Source organism: Symphalangus syndactylus, chromosome 5, assembly GCF_028878055.3.
Source record: "Symphalangus syndactylus isolate Jambi chromosome 5, NHGRI_mSymSyn1-v2.1_pri, whole genome shotgun sequence".
NCBI classification, from domain to species: Eukaryota; Metazoa; Chordata; class Mammalia; order Primates; family Hylobatidae; genus Symphalangus; species Symphalangus syndactylus.
In genome coordinates, this window is record NC_072427.2 from 151,242,514 (window position 1) to 151,259,781 (window position 17,268).

Below are 17,268 nucleotides of genomic sequence, written 5' to 3' on the forward strand. Positions count from 1 at the left end.
TACCTTAAGCCAACAGCAGTTGAAACCTTATTAGGAATTCCTTACCAGTCAGCAGGGAGCTGGAGTGGAACCTGGACTTGGGGCCTGGGTGTAGGTCACTCAGAGGTAGGAAGGGGAATTATCTCATATCCCGTCAGAGCTCAAGGACCAAAATGTGTGTCCACAGACACTTACAAATGCAGTGCTGAGGCACTGGGACAGCAGGGGCCTCCAGCAGGAGAGGCCTCTAAGAATCAATGACCCACACCTGCATCATGGTACAGGAGAGGAAAGGGGGCTTGAGAGAGCAGGGAAGACAGGGTTTAAAGCCTGGCTCTGCCATGTACTTCCTTGAGGGGCCTCAGTGGGCCATGAGTCTCTCTCTCTCTCTGCCTCCCTACTACTTTATATTGAATGCTTTCTGTATGCAGGCAGTGTTATATGCTTTACATTCACGATTGCATTTAACTTTACAGCACTACACTGTGTGAGTATTATCCTGAAAGTATTTGGTCCTATACAGTTTGAGCCCTTTACAGATGTTGAGAGTTCTGGCTTTGGAATCAGAGCTGGATTTGACTCCTGGCTATGTCATTACTAGCCAAGTGACTTTGGAGCAGGTAATTTCACCTCAGACTTCATCTGTAAAACAGAGATAATAGTGCCTAGCTCAAAGTGTTGTCATGGGAATTAAATGCAGACAGATAAATAAATGCATATTTACAGATTTATTTATTTATAAATCACCTAGCAAATGGCCTAGTACATTAGTAGGCACCCAATCAATGGTAGTTGTGCTAACATGCAAAGGAGGAGAGGGATGGTGAAGCAGTCTGGATGCAGAAGCTTGCTACTGGCTTTTGTAGGACTGAGCTGAACTCTAGACACTTTCTGGCAGAAGGCTCTGCAGTCCCAGGTCACCTCCCCCACCAGTGAGTGTCAGTGTTAACCAGTACACTCTGGGTTGTTTTCAGAGGCTGCATAAGGAGCTACCGCTCAGCCTGGAGGAGCTGGAGGATGTGTTTGATGCCCTGGATGCCGATGGCAATGGCTATCTGACCCCAGAGGAGTTCACTACTGGATTTAGTAAGTTCTGATGGGTGCTGGGGACCTCAGGGTTATGGGTCTACCTAACATCGTATAAGGTGCATTCCTGTCCCTTCTAGACCTGGGGGGCAGGTAGTAAAGCTTTCCTGCCCTCCTTTCGGGGACCTGGAGCTCAAGGTCTCCAGGCTCTGGATTGCTTGGGCCTCCTCACATGCCCGTCTCAACTGCTTACCTTGCTGCTTGCTCAGTGCCCACTGCACTGCCATTACCAAGCTCCCTCCTGCTGGGACTGGCAAGGGAGATGGACGGAAGCTCTGCAGAAGGCATAGCATAAAAGGGGGAGCTGTGATGAGATTTGCAGCCTCTCCTTTTCTGCCTTCATAGAAAAATGGCTAAAAGGTAGGACAACTGGATGGCTCATTCCAACCCAAGTCTGGCTGAATCTTCCAGGTTGAGGGATAACAGCTATCAGAGGAATTTCTAGAAGGTTTGAACAGACTAGCCATTCTCAAGGTAACCAGGAGGAAGAATTGAGATCTATGAACAATATAAAGACACCAGACACACTATCCTATCAGATACATCAAAGGCAAATTTTACTATACATCTGCCTCATGTGTGGGGCCACATAATTTTCTTGTAAGTATCTGATGCCTTTCCTGACCTTCAGGAGCTTCTAATTGACTTGGGAGGATAAGACGGACTGCTGTAACACTGGCCAGTATGAGTGTGGAGGAAGTACACTGGAAACTGTTAAGGAGCTTGTAGATGTGAAGTCTAGTGATGCTAGCGGGAGGATGACTAGGGTGAAAATAGGAGGCTCCGTAGTCAGGATGTTGGAATGCAGTGCAGGGAAAGGCCTTGTTGCTTAAAGAAGAAATCAACAGAGATGTGTTCTAAGCCAGATGTTAAGGGACTGAGAACCACAAAGGAGACACCATATCTGTCCTGCATTCTGCCATTCCCAGATTCTAGCATCACTGGTGGGGTGTTTGTGGAAGTGGAAAAGACACAGAATCTGGAACGTGTCCACGGACCCATGTCCATGGATCTTTGCTGGAGGGGCTTTCCCTTCCCTTTCCTTCTCTCAGATGAACCTTCAATGATTCCTGGCAGGTGAGAAAGCTGAGCTCTTCCTGGGTGGGTATGATCTAATTCGGATCCTTGTGCCCTGCACCCCCCAGGTCACTTCTTCTTCAGCCAGAATAACCCAAGTCAGGAAGATGCAGGTGAACAGGTGGCCCAGCGCCACGAAGAGAAGGTGTATCAGTCCAGAGGGGACGAGGATCTGGGAGACATGGGCGAAGACGAGGAGGCCCAGTTCCAGATGCTGATGGACAGACTTGGAGCCCAAAAGGTGTTGGAAGAGTAAGTGGTGACAGTGATTTGTAGAACGGAGACCAGCCTGGTAGGAACCTCTTCCTGTGTCCACTCAACAATAGACATTTGTTAACCATGTGGTGCCAGTGCAGGGAAAGGCCCATTGGTTCTGCCAGTGGGGACCTGTCCTTTGTGATGACCTGGCTGTGTGTTGGGCTCTGTTTCTGCTTTTTACATTTTTTTTCTTTAGGAAACATTCCTATTCTCCTCTCCCACCCCCTCTACCTTCCTCACTCCTGGCCGTGCATTATCCTCCAGTCCTTGGCTCAGCCTTGCTCCCCATGGGGCACTCACACCTCAGAGGTCTGTACTCAGGGTTTTCCAGGGAGTTCTCCGTAAGGCTTCCTATCACCGTCAGCTCCCCAGCATCTTTACCTCTCCTGGGTCTCTAGAGCTACGGTGCCTCCCAGCGGCCCCAGCTGTGGGCGCCTTCCTGGCCAAAGCCCATCATGTGGAAGCATTTGCCCACGGTGTCCCCGGCACACCAGGCTGGTGCAGGAAGCCAAGGTGGGAAAGGAAGCAGTTTTTAGCAGGCCACTACTTGGAAAATTTTAGATGGCTGGGATCTCAAACAAAGCATAATTACCCCTCCACCTTTTTTTTCCCTAAAAAGTGCTTTGGAATAGACACATGGATCTAAGCCCTGACATTGAAGTAAAGTAAAATAAAATAAGTAAAATGTGGTGTTATAGCTAGTAGAAACCAAACAGAGGGCCTGAAAAGCATGTAATACCTTCTGCCCCTTTAGCCTTTGCCTTTGGCCTTTTTGTTTTGGGGTCTCTAGGTCTTGGGTTAGGTGTGTGTTTCCTGCAGGGTGGGAATGCCCTACTGATTGCTGATGTTTCCTGAGCTTGGAAAAAGAAGGGGCTATGGTGGAAAATGATAAAGAGGAGGCAAGAGAGAAGAGGCCTATATATGATTTGCAGGCCGAAGCTCTGTGAATTTTTCAGCAAACAATTTGGTAGACTGTGGCAGAATTGGGAAAGGCTGGCCAAAGTGTGTTCCAGGCAAGAAAGGGATAGGCAAGTGCCTAGGGAAGATCCTGGTGGGGGCGCTACACAGGAAGTGGAACTCAAGACCGGCAACAGTAGCAGCTTTGCTGAAGGCCTAGAAGGGGCTGCAGCAGGTGTCGATCACAGAAGGTACAGCTGGGCAGGTGGAGGGGGCACAGGTGGGTGGGAAGTTCATTAGTCATACACCTGACCCAGCTTCTCCAAGGACAAGAGGCCAGAGCACAGAGACCATTCCTGGTGACAGTGTGACACCTCCTCCTGGAGAAGGGGGAAGGAGAAGGCAGTGCAGGTGAGCTGAGGCACTGTAATGGAAGGAAGGGGCCTCTCCGCCCAGCCCTCACTGCAGGGTAGCAGCCTTCCTGGCAGGGTTCTCAATTAGAGTCCACCAGACGTGACTCTGGGGACCTATAGTAAAGGCCAGTGCAGAAGTGAGCCAAAATGAGATGTCCCGAAGAAGAGGAGGTTTTGTGGAGGTTTCAAGAGTGGTCTGTAAAAACTGATACACAGAAGATGGCGACCAGCCACTTCCATCCTCACTGAAGTGGGCTTAGGTTGCAGCATGAGGGAAACATTCACGGCTGTGAGACCTCAGATAGGGAGATAGAAAAGGCTATGAAGATTTGAGGGCTCTTTAAAGATTTTGCTCACCAAAATGATTTGTGTGTTGTTCTGGAAGCAGTGAAATGGATTGATAAACCTCCCAGAATCCCTTCTAGCCTATACTCCCATGTCCTCCCAGGAGGGGTGGCCTCGGCGTGTTCTAGAAGTTCAAGACTGGACATCTGCTCTTTGACTTTTCTTGGTGGTCTGATTGGCTGAGTGATTTGACAGCTTAGTGAGCTTTGGCTTGTTTTTCATCAAAAGTTGAAAGACTTGTCCCTTTTCCAGAAATCTGGGGCAAGATGTTGTTGCCATGACTAAGTAGTTCAAAGAGTGTTGGAAGAGGAGCAGGTGGGTCTGCAAATCTCACTGGGGACTTTCGCTCAGTTGGCTCCAACAGGAACCTGGCAGGTGTGGACAGACAGACCTAGGCTGGCCAGGTGAACCTTGATTTTATAATGCATTTACTTCATGGTGGCGTGTCTCAGTCCATTTGGTTTGCTGTAATACACTGCCATGGATGGGGTACTTTATAAATAACCAAAATTTATTTCTGGCAGTTCTGGAAGCTAGGAAGTTCAAGATCAAGGTGCCAGCAGATTTGCTGTCTGATGAGGTCACATTTCCTCATTCAAAAACAGTTGTCTTCTCACTGTGTCCTCATATGGCAGGAAGGATGAATGAGCTTCCTCTGGCCTCTTTTATAAGGGCACTAGTGCCATTCGTGAGAGCTCTGCCTTCATGATCTAATCACCTCTCAAAGTCCTCACCTTCTGATACCATCACGTTAGGGTTAGGATTTAAACACAGGAATTTGTAGGAGATAGAAACATTCACACCACAGCAGGGAACAACCTTCCACAGGGATGGAAGGTCACCATGGTGTCTCTCTGAGACCCTCTTATCTCTGAACCCTTTGTCACATCTACATTTTACCTATAGGATGAAATAAGACCCCCCACAACATGCTGTGTGTGTGTTGTGGGGCTGGGAGGATTGGAACTCATTCTGAGAAACAGAGAGGCTCCTTACCTCCTCTTCTCCCATTTCCCAGATTCGCCCATGACATCCAGTACAGTGCAAGGTTTACAACAGATCATAATAAATACTTGTTGAGTTAATAAGGAAATGGGTGGGTGGGTGGATGGATGGATAGATGGATGGATGGATGGTCTAAATAAGTAGGTGGATGTTTGGGTGGAATAGAAGAAAGAATTGGTGGAAGTGATGAAGCAAGGAAAGTGGGGAGAGAGGGATGAAGTGTTAGAGATGACCAGAGGTGGGCCTATTTCTCAGTGGTCCTCTTCTCTGCTGGGTGCAGAGAGTGATGTCCATTCCCCAAGAGCATTGCTAGCATGGCACTATTGAATATCACTTCTGAATAAGGTTTCTAAAATATAATGCTTAATACACAGGCACAAAGGATTTTATTCCTTCTCCTGAGGGTTTCTGGTCAGAGCTGTCCTCAGATCTTCTGTTTTTGGGTTTAATGGGAGACAAGTCACATTTATGTTTCTGTTTTTGTGGTTTTTGTCTTAAAGTGATTTATTAGAGAGGTACTCCCAGAAGAAACTGGTAAGGGATTTGGAGAAGTGGGACAGGGAAAGGAAGTAAAACAAATAATGACGTAATTTTAGGAAGAGTCCTGGTTCTCCAGGGGTATTATTTATGTAGTCATAATAGTATAAACATTTATTTAATACCATATTTGGGAATTAGCATACAGAGTTTTAAAATAATACTAATTATAGAACACAGTGTCAATGGCACTAGTCCCATTCATGAGGGCCCTGCCTTTATGATCTAATCACCTCTCAAATCACCTACTGATGCCATCATGTTGGGGGTTAGGATTTAAACATATGAATTTGTAGGAGATACAAACATTCAGACCACAGCAGGGAACAACCTGCCACAGGGATGGAAGGTCACCACCCATTTCTCAGTGGGCCTCTTCTCTGCAGGGTGCAGAGAGTAATGTCTATGCCACAGGGGCATTGCTAGCATGGCACTATCAAATATCACTTCCGAAGAAAATTTCTAAAATAGAATGCTTGTTATACAAGCACAGATAATTTTATTCTTTATCCTGAGGATTCCTGGGGAGCCAACAGGAATCTGTTGGTGACAGATTGTCAAGGTGCAGGTGGCTGTAATGGACAAGCGAATTTTGGAAAGAGCTCAAGAGAAGTATAGGCATACAGATAACTTTATCCTCATAAAACGAGGGTCATAAGCAATTTTCCATAATTAGGTTAAATTAATTGAATGTGAAATATACATTACATAAAGTCTGAAAGTTTAACAAAGTAAAAAATCAAAATCTAATTATGTTGAAAGGATGGAAGGAGGTGAAGGACTTATATTTTCAATTGCTGGAAACTTGAGAGATTAAGACACAGAGTGAATATTTAAGTAACAAAAGACTTAGAGAAGACAATGAACTGAGCTAGTTATTACATCTTGTTATATAGATGTGAAAAAAGTGTTGGAAAATACATATATTCCCATTAACTTAAAAAATCAAAAGCCTGATTATTTGGGGGATGAGATTTATATTTATTCTCTACTTTGCTAGAATAAAGTTGAATCGATAATTTATAATAAACTAGCCTGTGAAATTTCACTTGAACTCTGCTGTTTATTGTTATATAACTTTCAAACTTGATGCTATAACACTCTATTGCCTGCTAGCTGTGAGAAATTATTAACTTTTATTGAATTAAAACCTATCCTCTTTCAGATTTACGTTTAACTTAGCTTGATCATTGGCCACAGATTTTTTAGTTTCTCCAGAAAGGGAGAACAGGGTCTACCATGTGTCTCCTCCTCATTCCCTCCCTGGGTGTCAGCCTGAGCCCCTGTATCTCTCTCACTGAGCTGTGTACACACGTGCCTCTGTGCCTTTGTCTATTGGCCTCCGGGTCTCCTAAGTCTCTCTCGCCTTGTCTTTCTGTGTGCGCACATCTTTCAGACTTGCTCCTTCCCTTCTTTTTGCCTGTCAGTCATCCCTAGTGCCACCAGGCCACAGTGGGGTGCTGCATATTCTCTTCCCTTCCTGCAGTGACAATTGCTTTCTGCCATCCAGCACACGGCACGTCTTTACCTCTCAGCAGTGAGGACCGTCCTTCCTGGGGGCAACAAGTTCTCTCCTTGAACTCCATAGTGTGTGTTCTCACACACACTGGGCTCCTGTCCTCCTGTCTTCTTTCTGGCACTTGGAGATGCACCTGAGCACGTTGCTGTGCATGCTCAGCCCCATGAGCCTGTCGTGAAGGCCGCGGGAGAACAGAAGCAGCAGAGCGAGGTGGGGAAGGAGGCCAACACCGGAGTCAGACAGCCCTGAGCTGGACCCCTGACTCCATCAGTTACTGCTGGGTGATCTTAGACAGCACACTCCACCTCTCTTCACCTGCTTCCTCATCTGTAAATGGGGTAATTGCAGCTCCTGCCTTGTAGGGTTACTGTGAGGACAAAATGAGCTGATATCCTTGAAGCTCCTCGCATGCAGCAAGCATTCGGTCCACGTTAGCCACTGTCATCTTTATAATGATTCTGATGGTACTGTTTCTGGCTGTCAGTTTCCTATCTGGGAACCTCTGTATTTCCTATGAAGCCTCATTTCCACACTTCCACATGAGCGTCCCTTCTCTTGCAGTGGAAGTGATGTCAAGCAGCTCTGGCTGCAGCTGAAGAAGGATGAACCTCATTTACTGTCCAACTTTGAAGATTTCCTGACCAGAATCTTCTCCCAGCTCCAAGAAGCCCATGAGGAGAAGAATGAACTGGAGTTTGCCCTAAAAAGGTGGGTACCCCAGTGTCAGCTGCTTTCTGTAACTATGTGTGAAAAAGAGAGACACACAGTGCACTTTCTCTTAGATCTTCTGCCAAAACATTGTGTGATGCCTCCTTATCGCTGTCTGCCCAAGTGGGGACCAGGCCCTGTGTCTGTCACGATATATGTATTTTTAAGCTCTCCATCACCTTTATAAGCTATATGGTAGGCACTGTTCTAAATATTTTTTATACACTAGCTTATTTAGTTCTCACCACAACCCTTTGAAGTAGGGACTGGTTATCATTTTGCACATTTATTATCTGCACATTTTGCAGGTGGAGGGTTGGAAACCCAGAAAGGTTAAGTAGTATGCCCCAGAAGGCACAGCTTGTAAACAGTAGAGCCAGGACTCGGAGTGAGCTAGCCAGGTGCCCGTGACCAGAAGGAAAATCACTCTGCTTGCCTCCAGGCAGTAAGACCGCAGCATACTGGGCCATCCCCCAGGGCCAGATCAGCCCACTTCGCAGAGGTGGCGTGTTTGGTAAGGTGGACCTATAGCTCTGCTGAATGTCCCTCCTCCTGGCCGCTCTCTCCCATCACGGCCTCATGTCTCTTCGTCTGCCCTATTTCCTCCAAGACCTCTCCAGGAGACAGGACCAGGCAAGTTAAACAACATCTGAAGAAGCTGCTGAAGAACTGAACCAGAGTCAGAACAGGCAGGTATATCACAAAACTGGGGCGAGCCTGCTAGACACCAGTCCCTTCATGAGAATTAATGCATGGTTATGGGCACTGTGCTGTTCACAGTCCTTTAACACACATTTACAGCCATGAGGTTGCATTTTGTGAACATGGACTTAGATGTGGTATGACTAGGGATGGTTCATAACCCAGAAGGTGAGGCCAAAACACAGGGCTGGGTTTGAGTAGAGCTTGGAAGTGTACAGAGGAGGCCCTGCCCCATGCTTCTGCCATGAAATCTTGTACACACCCAGAGATCTGCTCATATTCTGTAGGAATCCTCAACGATCCCATGGCCATGCAGTTCTACAGACCACCTGCTCCTCTATTCAGATACTTCCGGCAAAGCCTGGAAGGCAGTTTAGAGTCTGCTGAAATAGTCTTAGAGCAAACATGCAGCCTCTAACTGAACAAGAAGAGATCACCATGTGTCTTGCTGTGTAGATCATCTATTTACACGTTCTTCTGAGTCCCGGCTCCTTTTCATCTTGTGTCTCCCTGACCTCAACTCTAAAAATAACTCGTTGAGGTCCATTGGGTATACGCAGATCTGGGGAGAAAGGACTTTTAGGACTCTGCATTATGAGGAAGCTGAGGCCAAGTATCACTGGAGGAAACATAGTTTGGCCGGAGGACTGTTAAGAACATTCTGGGGAGAGGCTCCCAAAGCTCACAGAAGGGAAGGATTAAAAGGTATATTTTTATGTAGCCATTACCTAATTAGGAATCAGACAGAACTGAGTTTGATTCTTGAGTCTGCCATTTACTAGCTATGCAACTTAGGACAAGTTACCTAACCTCTCTAAGTCTCAGCTTCCTTATCTGTAAGATAGGGATAATATCCATCTCACGGAGTTTTCAGTGTTAAATGAGATAATGCATGTAAGTATTTGGAAAAGTGCTGGCACATAAGTATTCAATGAATGTCAAAATAATAATTATTAGTATTTTAAGTAAGTATCTTTGTTAGTCTTAGAGGATATGTCTGGCTGAAGTGGAGAGTTTGAGCCTCAATATAATCAGAGGCTAAGTTTAAGGATCCCTGTATCCTTCCAGACAACAGTGTAGAGACTTGCTGTTGAAAGTGTAGTCCATGGACCAGCAACATTGGCGTCACCTGGAAACGTCTTAGGAATGCAGAGTGTCAGGCCTTGCCCCCAGCCCCACTGAATCTGCATTTTAACAGGGTGTCCAGGTGCTTAGCATGTAACTTTGGGAAGTGGGAGGCTGGGAATCAGGAGTTTCTGGGTTTGAGTCATGTATGGTTTTGCAACCAGCTAGCTCTGTGACTCTGCTCAAATTTCTTGGTTTCTCTTGAACCTTGGTTTTCCTATCTGTAAAATGAGGAGGCTAGATTACTTGCTGACCCCACTTCACCCTTTCTCCCCTCTGACCCCAGCACTGATCACCTGGAGGAGCCACAGCAAAAGTTAAGTGGCCTCTCCCAGAGAGGAAGGCATTCTTCTGTTCTCTAAGGAAATAATTGCAGTCTGAAACAGTGGGCAATTACCCAGCCTTAGCCTGACATCTCATCTGCACGACCTCCTCTGCTGGCCTGCATTTCTGCAGGAAGAAACACGTACCCTGACTTGCTGGAGAGCTGCTTAGCCCTGGCATCCATCTTTAAGGGCCTGTATTAGTGGTTTGTCCTCATTTAGTAATTGTGCTCGAAACGTTGTTGAGATAAAAGTCAAGCCACTCTTGGCTGCGTGTGCAAAACCAGCTCAGCCAAAGGTTCTAGCCTTTCCATGCCCATCCTCAGTCAGTATCCCCGCCAGCCATGCCTGCTCTGGGGTCAGCCGATCAAGGCCCACTCCCTGCTAAGGAACTGTGTTGGGATTGGGGGACTCACTGAACTCTTTGGCCAGTACCATTCCAGAGGTATTCTCCGGATGCAGAACCAGATAACTGCAGACTGTATCGAGCAGGGCACTGAAATAGGAGGCGGGAAGGACTGGAGCTCTTGCCCGGCCACTGGCACTTACCAGCTGTGTAACCTCAGGCAACTTGCATTACCTCTCTGTGCATCAGTTTGCTTATTGGCAACATGTGATGTTTTCTACTAGAGCTTCTTTTAGTCTCTTCTATTTTTTAAAGAAAGGTGGGTCACACCTTGCTGGTGGACCTGTGTGTAAAGCACTTGCAACTCAGACATCAAACAAGAGACTGGAAATCCCAATAGGGTATAGGATATGAAAATGGGATTCTTTGCAAATGACTCAGGGTGAGGTTAAGCGATTCTGAGACATCTAGAAAGTGAGTTTGGAGGTGTGAGGTTGTTTGTGGGAGGGACATTTTCAGGTTTTAGAGAGGAAGTGGGAGGAATCTCTTGGGGATGGCCTGATTTGGGAGGGAGCCCAGAGGAATCCCAAGAAGAGCAGGTTCTGGTGAGCTGTGAGAATATCTCCCAGGCACCTCCACACACTCATTTTTCATTGTAGTGGATGACATTTCAATGAGTGCCTATCCCAGAAGCTGGGGATGACAGCTCAGGTCACGACTGCTGCATGTCCACCCCAGGCCAGGCACCAGGGGGAACACAGTCTGTGTGTAACCTGTAGGTAGCGTCGAACCAGCACTCCCTCCATGCCAGGCTCTGAGTTAAGCAAAGGGAACATAGAGTCCCTCTCCTTGAGGAGTTCGTGATCACACCAAGGAGACAGCGCTTAGATGCATGGAAATTCTGCACAAGACGGACCAGAAAATCCTCCTGCAGATGAAACATTAGACAGCGTTGCCATGGGCAGCACAGCCTCTACTTTTTCTCCCTGTGCAGACCACACATCTTTCTCCCACAGGGCCAGAGAAAATGAGGCTGACCTCTGGGGGAGTCTGGCCTTACTCAGGTTAGGCAGGACACACGCTCCCGGTCCCCAGCCTCCCAGACCGGGCCGTAATCCCCCAGGTCGCACTGTGGCTGTGAGTGGAAAAGGCCCACCCCAGCTTCCTCCTCACATTTACCCCACTTCCTGGGATGGAGGAAGTGGCAACTGAGGCGGCTGAGTGCTGGGCAAGCCCTTGATAGCTGAGGCCAGGAGAACCTCTCAGAGTGTCCTGGAGCATTGCTAGAAACAACCCAGTGTCCTCCTCACTCACGGCCGTGAATTTTTTTTAACCTGCATATCAGAAATAGGAGCAGGAAAAGAGTCTGGGAGCATTCAGTCTCCCATACCCTTGTCCTTCTGCACAGAGGTTGAAGAAATTTCGGATTCGAGCCCCGTCTGGGCCTCTGCTTCTCTCCAAGGAAGGGTGGTGAGACTTCCATTGAGCAAGTCTCTTCTGCATTCACAGCGCAGATGTGCAGAGGTCTTCACGCTTTAGCATGAGGGATATAGTGTAGACATTGGGGAGAACTTAGAATTGGGAATCTCTTTGCCATGGAAAGCATCCCCTGCATTTACCTTTTTCTGGAACAAAAGCTTGAGATCTCCAGGGGACGCAGAGCAGTGCTGTCTGGAGGCAGCAGTAGATCCAGACTTTTCACCAGAACCACTTTGGGATGCCAGAGGTCTCACCCCAGCGGGGTCCAGTTCACGTGTCTGAGGTGGGGGCTTAACATCTGTATTTGTAATGTATGGGGGCAAGGATAAATCAGGCAGTATCTGAGTGGGGTGCTTTGAGCTCTGAAGGAAAGTGCTTTCTAGATCAAAGGCCAGCCCCAGGCTGTGCTCTGGGAGGGCTCCAGCTCAATCCTCTGCAGCTCTGTAGCCTGGGAATACCAGCGATCTGCCTGTTTGGCATCACTGGTTGTTGCCTGTTTGGCATCAGCCTGGACAAGCTTAGCAGCAGTCCGCATGCCCTCTTTGGAATCAGCTCCTCATCTGCACAGTGTTCCCTGGTCCATCTGAATCAGACCTCAGGCAGTTTCTTAGGAGCTCACAGGCCCTTAAGTTGCAGCCCCTACCAGCTGCTATCCACCCACTTCCTGTCCACAGTGATTCCCTGGGCTCCGGGAAGGTGTCCAGACCAGGAGGGAGTGCACCGTACAGACTGACAGGCAGCCCCAGCTGTGATGGCCTGCACCCCCACGCAAGCCTAAGGATCGGCAGCCTGTGTTGTGGAGCCTCGAGGACAAGGAAACTGTCCCCAAAGCTTTTCAGGGAAGAGATGTCATCACATCACTGCCCTGCCTCCAGATAGGGCAGCAAATAAAGCCTCATCTTCCTGGCAGGTGGCCCTTACATTCCACAGTTCTCAGTGACCTTGGGGAAGGCCTCAGCTGCGTAGTTCTCGAGTGGTAGGTTGCTTAGATTTACCAGAGAATTTTTAAATTAAAAGGTAGTTCCCCCTCCCCTAGAGTCTAAATCAGTACGTCTCAGGGAAGGGGCCCAAGAACGTGCACCGTAACACACATCCCAGGCGGTTCTGATACAGGCAGGCTATAGCCACACTTTGAGAAATGCTGCTTTGGCCAGTTCTTCCAGAATCAGTCAGCCAGCAAAAGGTATATCCTGTGGTGCCCTTCCAATCTGGAATGCTAGTCCTATTCTTAGGGTGAGGTTCTCGGCGAGGACTCTAGGTGACAAGGTTGTGACTTAATCGAATGCATGTCTTCTGTGGGTATATTATTATGTTGAGCATATTGTTAACATTGCCCTGAGAGCAAATTGAAAAGTGAGGACTGTTTGTGCTCTGTGTACACCATGGGCATGATTTGTAAACCTGACTAATACAAAATGGTTTGCTTTATAGAATAGGATAAAGCTGCAAAGTTGGTTTATACAGGCAGCAGAATCTAATTTGGAAGAAACCATCCGTCTTGAAAATCCAATCGGCAATTTCACAGCCTTTGCAGAATTTTCTACAAACTCTTACGTTTTCCTTTCATTCAGCTCTACTCTAATCATGCATGTATGTGTGTGCACGTGCATGCGCCCACGTGTGTGTGAGAGAGATGGAGATGGAGAGAGACAGAGATAAGTAGATAATTACAGAGACTGAGAGAGACTGATTTCAGGAGGACAAAACTCTAAACAGCATTTTTCTAGTGAGAGCTTCTTAGCTGTCAGAGGACTGCAGCTGCCTGAAGAAGGTGGCAGAGGGCAGTGGGGAATCTAAAACCCTGTTTATCATTCCCATTCCAAGCACAAAACTGGCTGAAGCTGAATTTGCTTCCATGTTCTTCTCTTGCAAAGAGCAGACTTCTTAGGACTTCTGCAGTCGAGGGTCTTCATTCTGTGATCAGCACGTTGGGGCGGGGGGTGAGAGGGAATGTGGGTAACATGGGGGAATGGGAGTCAAGTCCCTCCCATAACCTTGCCTCTCTTTGGCCATGGCAGTGCGGACTGTTGGCCCCATACCTTGCTCCAGTTCGTGCTCACTCCCCAGTTGACAGATTCCAGGTGTAATTTAGAAGACTGACAGTTCTAAACGAAATGTATGGAGTTATCTATTTTACAACCTAGGCTGCTGGGCCAGACATTGTAGTGATGTGAATGGAACCATGGGACCCGAGTCAAGGCCTGGGTTCTGCCTGCTACTCTGACCCTTGGAAATTTGGTTACTTCACTGTTTTGATCCTCATTTTCTTCACTTGAAAAACAAAGGCATAGGGAATACATGAGCTTTATAAGCCTTCATTCTGTGATGGGGAGGAGGGATTCTCCTTCTCTTTGCATCTAACTTTGCAAACCAGGAGACATAATTGATCAAACCACAGCTCCAAAGACACATGCAATCAGAATGACAATTCTCCAAGGCCAGGGGCCATTTCTGAAACTCTGCCTTGAGTTCAAGCTCCTGAAATGTAACTAAATTGTAGAGAAATGCCATTCCCTCTCTCCAAGGCCAAGCCTACACTTCATTTACAAAAGGCAGAAGCTACATTTTTCTTGGAATGATTTCAGCACGCCCTTGCCTACAACCTAGGCAGGAGAATGGACGACTTTCTAAGACCCCCTGAAATCCCAACAGATTTTATTTAAAAGGGAGGACAAAGGAGAGGAAAAGCAGGAAAAAAATCGTTTGACCATGCAGTATTCTACAGCAGGAAGGCCTTGGCCTATGTGCCGTTAGCTGGAGCTCCAGTGACGTTGAGTATCAATGCTTCGCTCCGGCGTAGCGCCTTAACTCGCCGTGTGCAAAGCACTTTGTGAAGGTTAATTAATTTTCACAGTTCCTGTGGGAGGCTGGCAGGATAAGTTAATGCTAACTACATCTCACCTTCTAGTTCCCTGAAAATTATCTGTAAAGGCCTCTCAGAAGCTACGCTTTGTATTTACATTAGAATAATGAATTCTTCACCCCTATATCCTTCTTTCATATCCCATCCTTCTCCCATCCTCAGCTCCCCAGTAACCCAGCACCAGACATACACATGAGCACGTGTGCACGCACACACACACACACACACACGCACACATGCACACACACACATGCACACACACGTGCGCACACACGCGCACACACGCGCACACACACACACACACAGCCATCCTTTAGAGAAGGACATTTGCCAGAACCAGATATCTTGGGTGAAGACGTTTAATCCCCTGAGCTGGACCTGAGTTTTCATCTGGGGTTTCAGTAGGACTCATTCTTTCCAATCCATCGCTGCCCTTATGGCATCCTCAGTATCTCACTGGTACTCTCTCCCCTCTGCTGTTGAAAATCTCCCTCTTCTGAACTCACTTCTTCTTAGCTTTTCGCCTGAGAACTCCCCCATCCTCCCCACCACCAGAGCAGGTAGCTTCCTTCACTTCCCCCTAGCAGGGCTCTGAGGTCACAGGATGACTGTCAGCCAGAACCTAGGAGGGTTCTTTTGGGTCTGCCTCACGGTGCATGGCTTCGTCTGTCTGTTCCTTTCCTCCCTGCCACTATAGCACTGGGCTCAATATTCTTAGATGCTAAATTACACAGTATAACTTCAGTCTAAAATATTTTGCCCAGAGTCACACTGTAAGAAGGGCTTAATCAACACTTTTCAATGTTGGTGGGATGTATGGACTTCTCTTTTCACATTTAGTCTTCTCTATTGAGCCTCCTCAGGTTTTATCCACCCCTATGTCTTCTGTCCCCAACCCCTTCACCATTCCTGCACACATTTCTTCACACCACATACAACAAGCTGCCACTTGATCCTCCACCCCCCAGTTTCTACTTGACCCTTGGCTGACATCTGAAGGAGCTATAAAGCAGTGGCTCTCAGAATGTGGTCCTTGGCCTCTGGAGAATCAGAAAACGTATTTAATTAGAATTTATTAAATGCATCTTATTGTGCTAGACACTTCCACATGCATTATCTTTCTTAATCTTCACAACTTCTATCTAAAGTAGGTATTACCAACTGATTTTTCAGATACAGAACACTTCAGGCTTACTGAGGGAATGTGGCTTATCCAAGGCTAGAAAGTTTGTAAATGTCAGAACCAAGACTTGAACCCAGACCGTCTGCTTCTGGATCTAATGAACTTTGAGGCAACCATACCCGTGTCAGCAAAGGGTCTATGACCTAGACTACCCTGAAACATGCCAGAAGAACTACCCAGCTATCATGGGGAAAGAAAAGGACGGGGAGGATAAATGTTAGTGCTCATGACTATTGTTAATGCTGGCTCCTCCACATCTTTGTCCTTCTGTTCCACTAAGAACTCAAGTCTCTTGCCCTCACTCCTCTTTCATGTACCTCTTCTTCGTCTCTCCTGCATTATGTAACTAAAAATGATTAGGGTCAGATAGTAGAAAATGGAATAATTAAATAGATACCTCTTGAGTTCTGGGAGCTGGGTGAAGAAGTGCTTGTTTTTTTTGTTTGTTTGAGACAGAGTCTCACTCTGTCACCCAGGTTGGAGTGCAGTGGCGTGATCTTGGCACACTGCAACCTCCACCTTCTGGGCTCAAGTGATTCTCCTGCTTCAGCCTCCTGAGTAGCTGGGGCTACAGGCATATACCACCACACCTGGCTACTTTTTGTATTTTTAGCAGAGAGGGGATTTTGCCATGGTGGTCAGGGTGGTTTTGAACTCCTGACCTCAGGTGATCTGCCCACCTTGGCATCCCAAAGTGCTGGGATTACAAGCGTGAGCCACTGTGCCCGGCCAGAAGGAGTGTTTCGAAAATGGCTAAGAGAAGATAGGTTGAATAGCTATGCCTACATGTCACTAATTAACAGCTCAGAGATCTCTGCTATAGGTTGTCATCCTCATTTTGTCTAGTATTTTTCCAATGGCATGAGTAAAGGAAGATAAAAGGAGAATGTTTTGAAGTAATAAAAAAAAGTTCCATCCATAAAGAAGACCCAACATATATTAAGCTTTATGCACCAAACAACGAAACAGCAAGATACGTAAGGCAGAAGCTTTTAGAAAAAATAAAGAAACCTTAATTAAAAAAAAAAGATTTTAGAAGACTTTAACAAATTTGCTTCAGATTTGGCACATTGGTCAGGCAAAAGTACATGAAGGATATAAAGTATTTGAAACCATCAATGAACACACTTTAGAGATGAATATAGAATTGTGTGCCTTACAAATAGAATATATACCCCTCTCACAGAAGTTGTGCAAAAATTGATCATGTTTGTGGTTACAGAGGAATGATAACCAATAGATTCCAAAACCATTTCTTACTCTAATATAATAAAACTAGAAACCAATAGTTTGTACCTTTTAATAAACTGTCTTTTAAATAACTCTCAGATACATTAAATTATAAAACCAACATTATAGATTATTTAGCCTACATCCTGACTGAAGATTTAAAATGTCAACAAAACTTGGAAGGTCGTTGCAT

At 46.6% G+C, this 17,268-nt stretch overlaps 1 protein-coding gene across 7 annotated transcripts in view; it reads left to right on the top strand.

Annotated features, from left to right (window-relative positions):
* Nucleotides 1-17,268, top strand: part of CRACR2A (calcium release activated channel regulator 2A) — a 154,470-nt gene that overhangs the window by 72,452 nt on the left and 64,750 nt on the right. For all 7 annotated transcript variants that reach the window (XR_010120917.1, XR_010120915.1, XR_010120916.1 and 4 more), the window contains exons 4-6: nucleotides 954-1,065; nucleotides 2,211-2,394; nucleotides 7,678-7,824. Coding sequence is in view for 4 of the 7 variants with exons in the window: in XM_055281072.2 (XP_055137047.2) it covers nucleotides 954-1,065; nucleotides 2,211-2,394; nucleotides 7,678-7,824 (443 nt within the window). In the remaining 3 variants the exon portion in view is untranslated. The remainder of the gene's footprint in view (nucleotides 1-953; nucleotides 1,066-2,210; nucleotides 2,395-7,677; nucleotides 7,825-17,268) is intronic.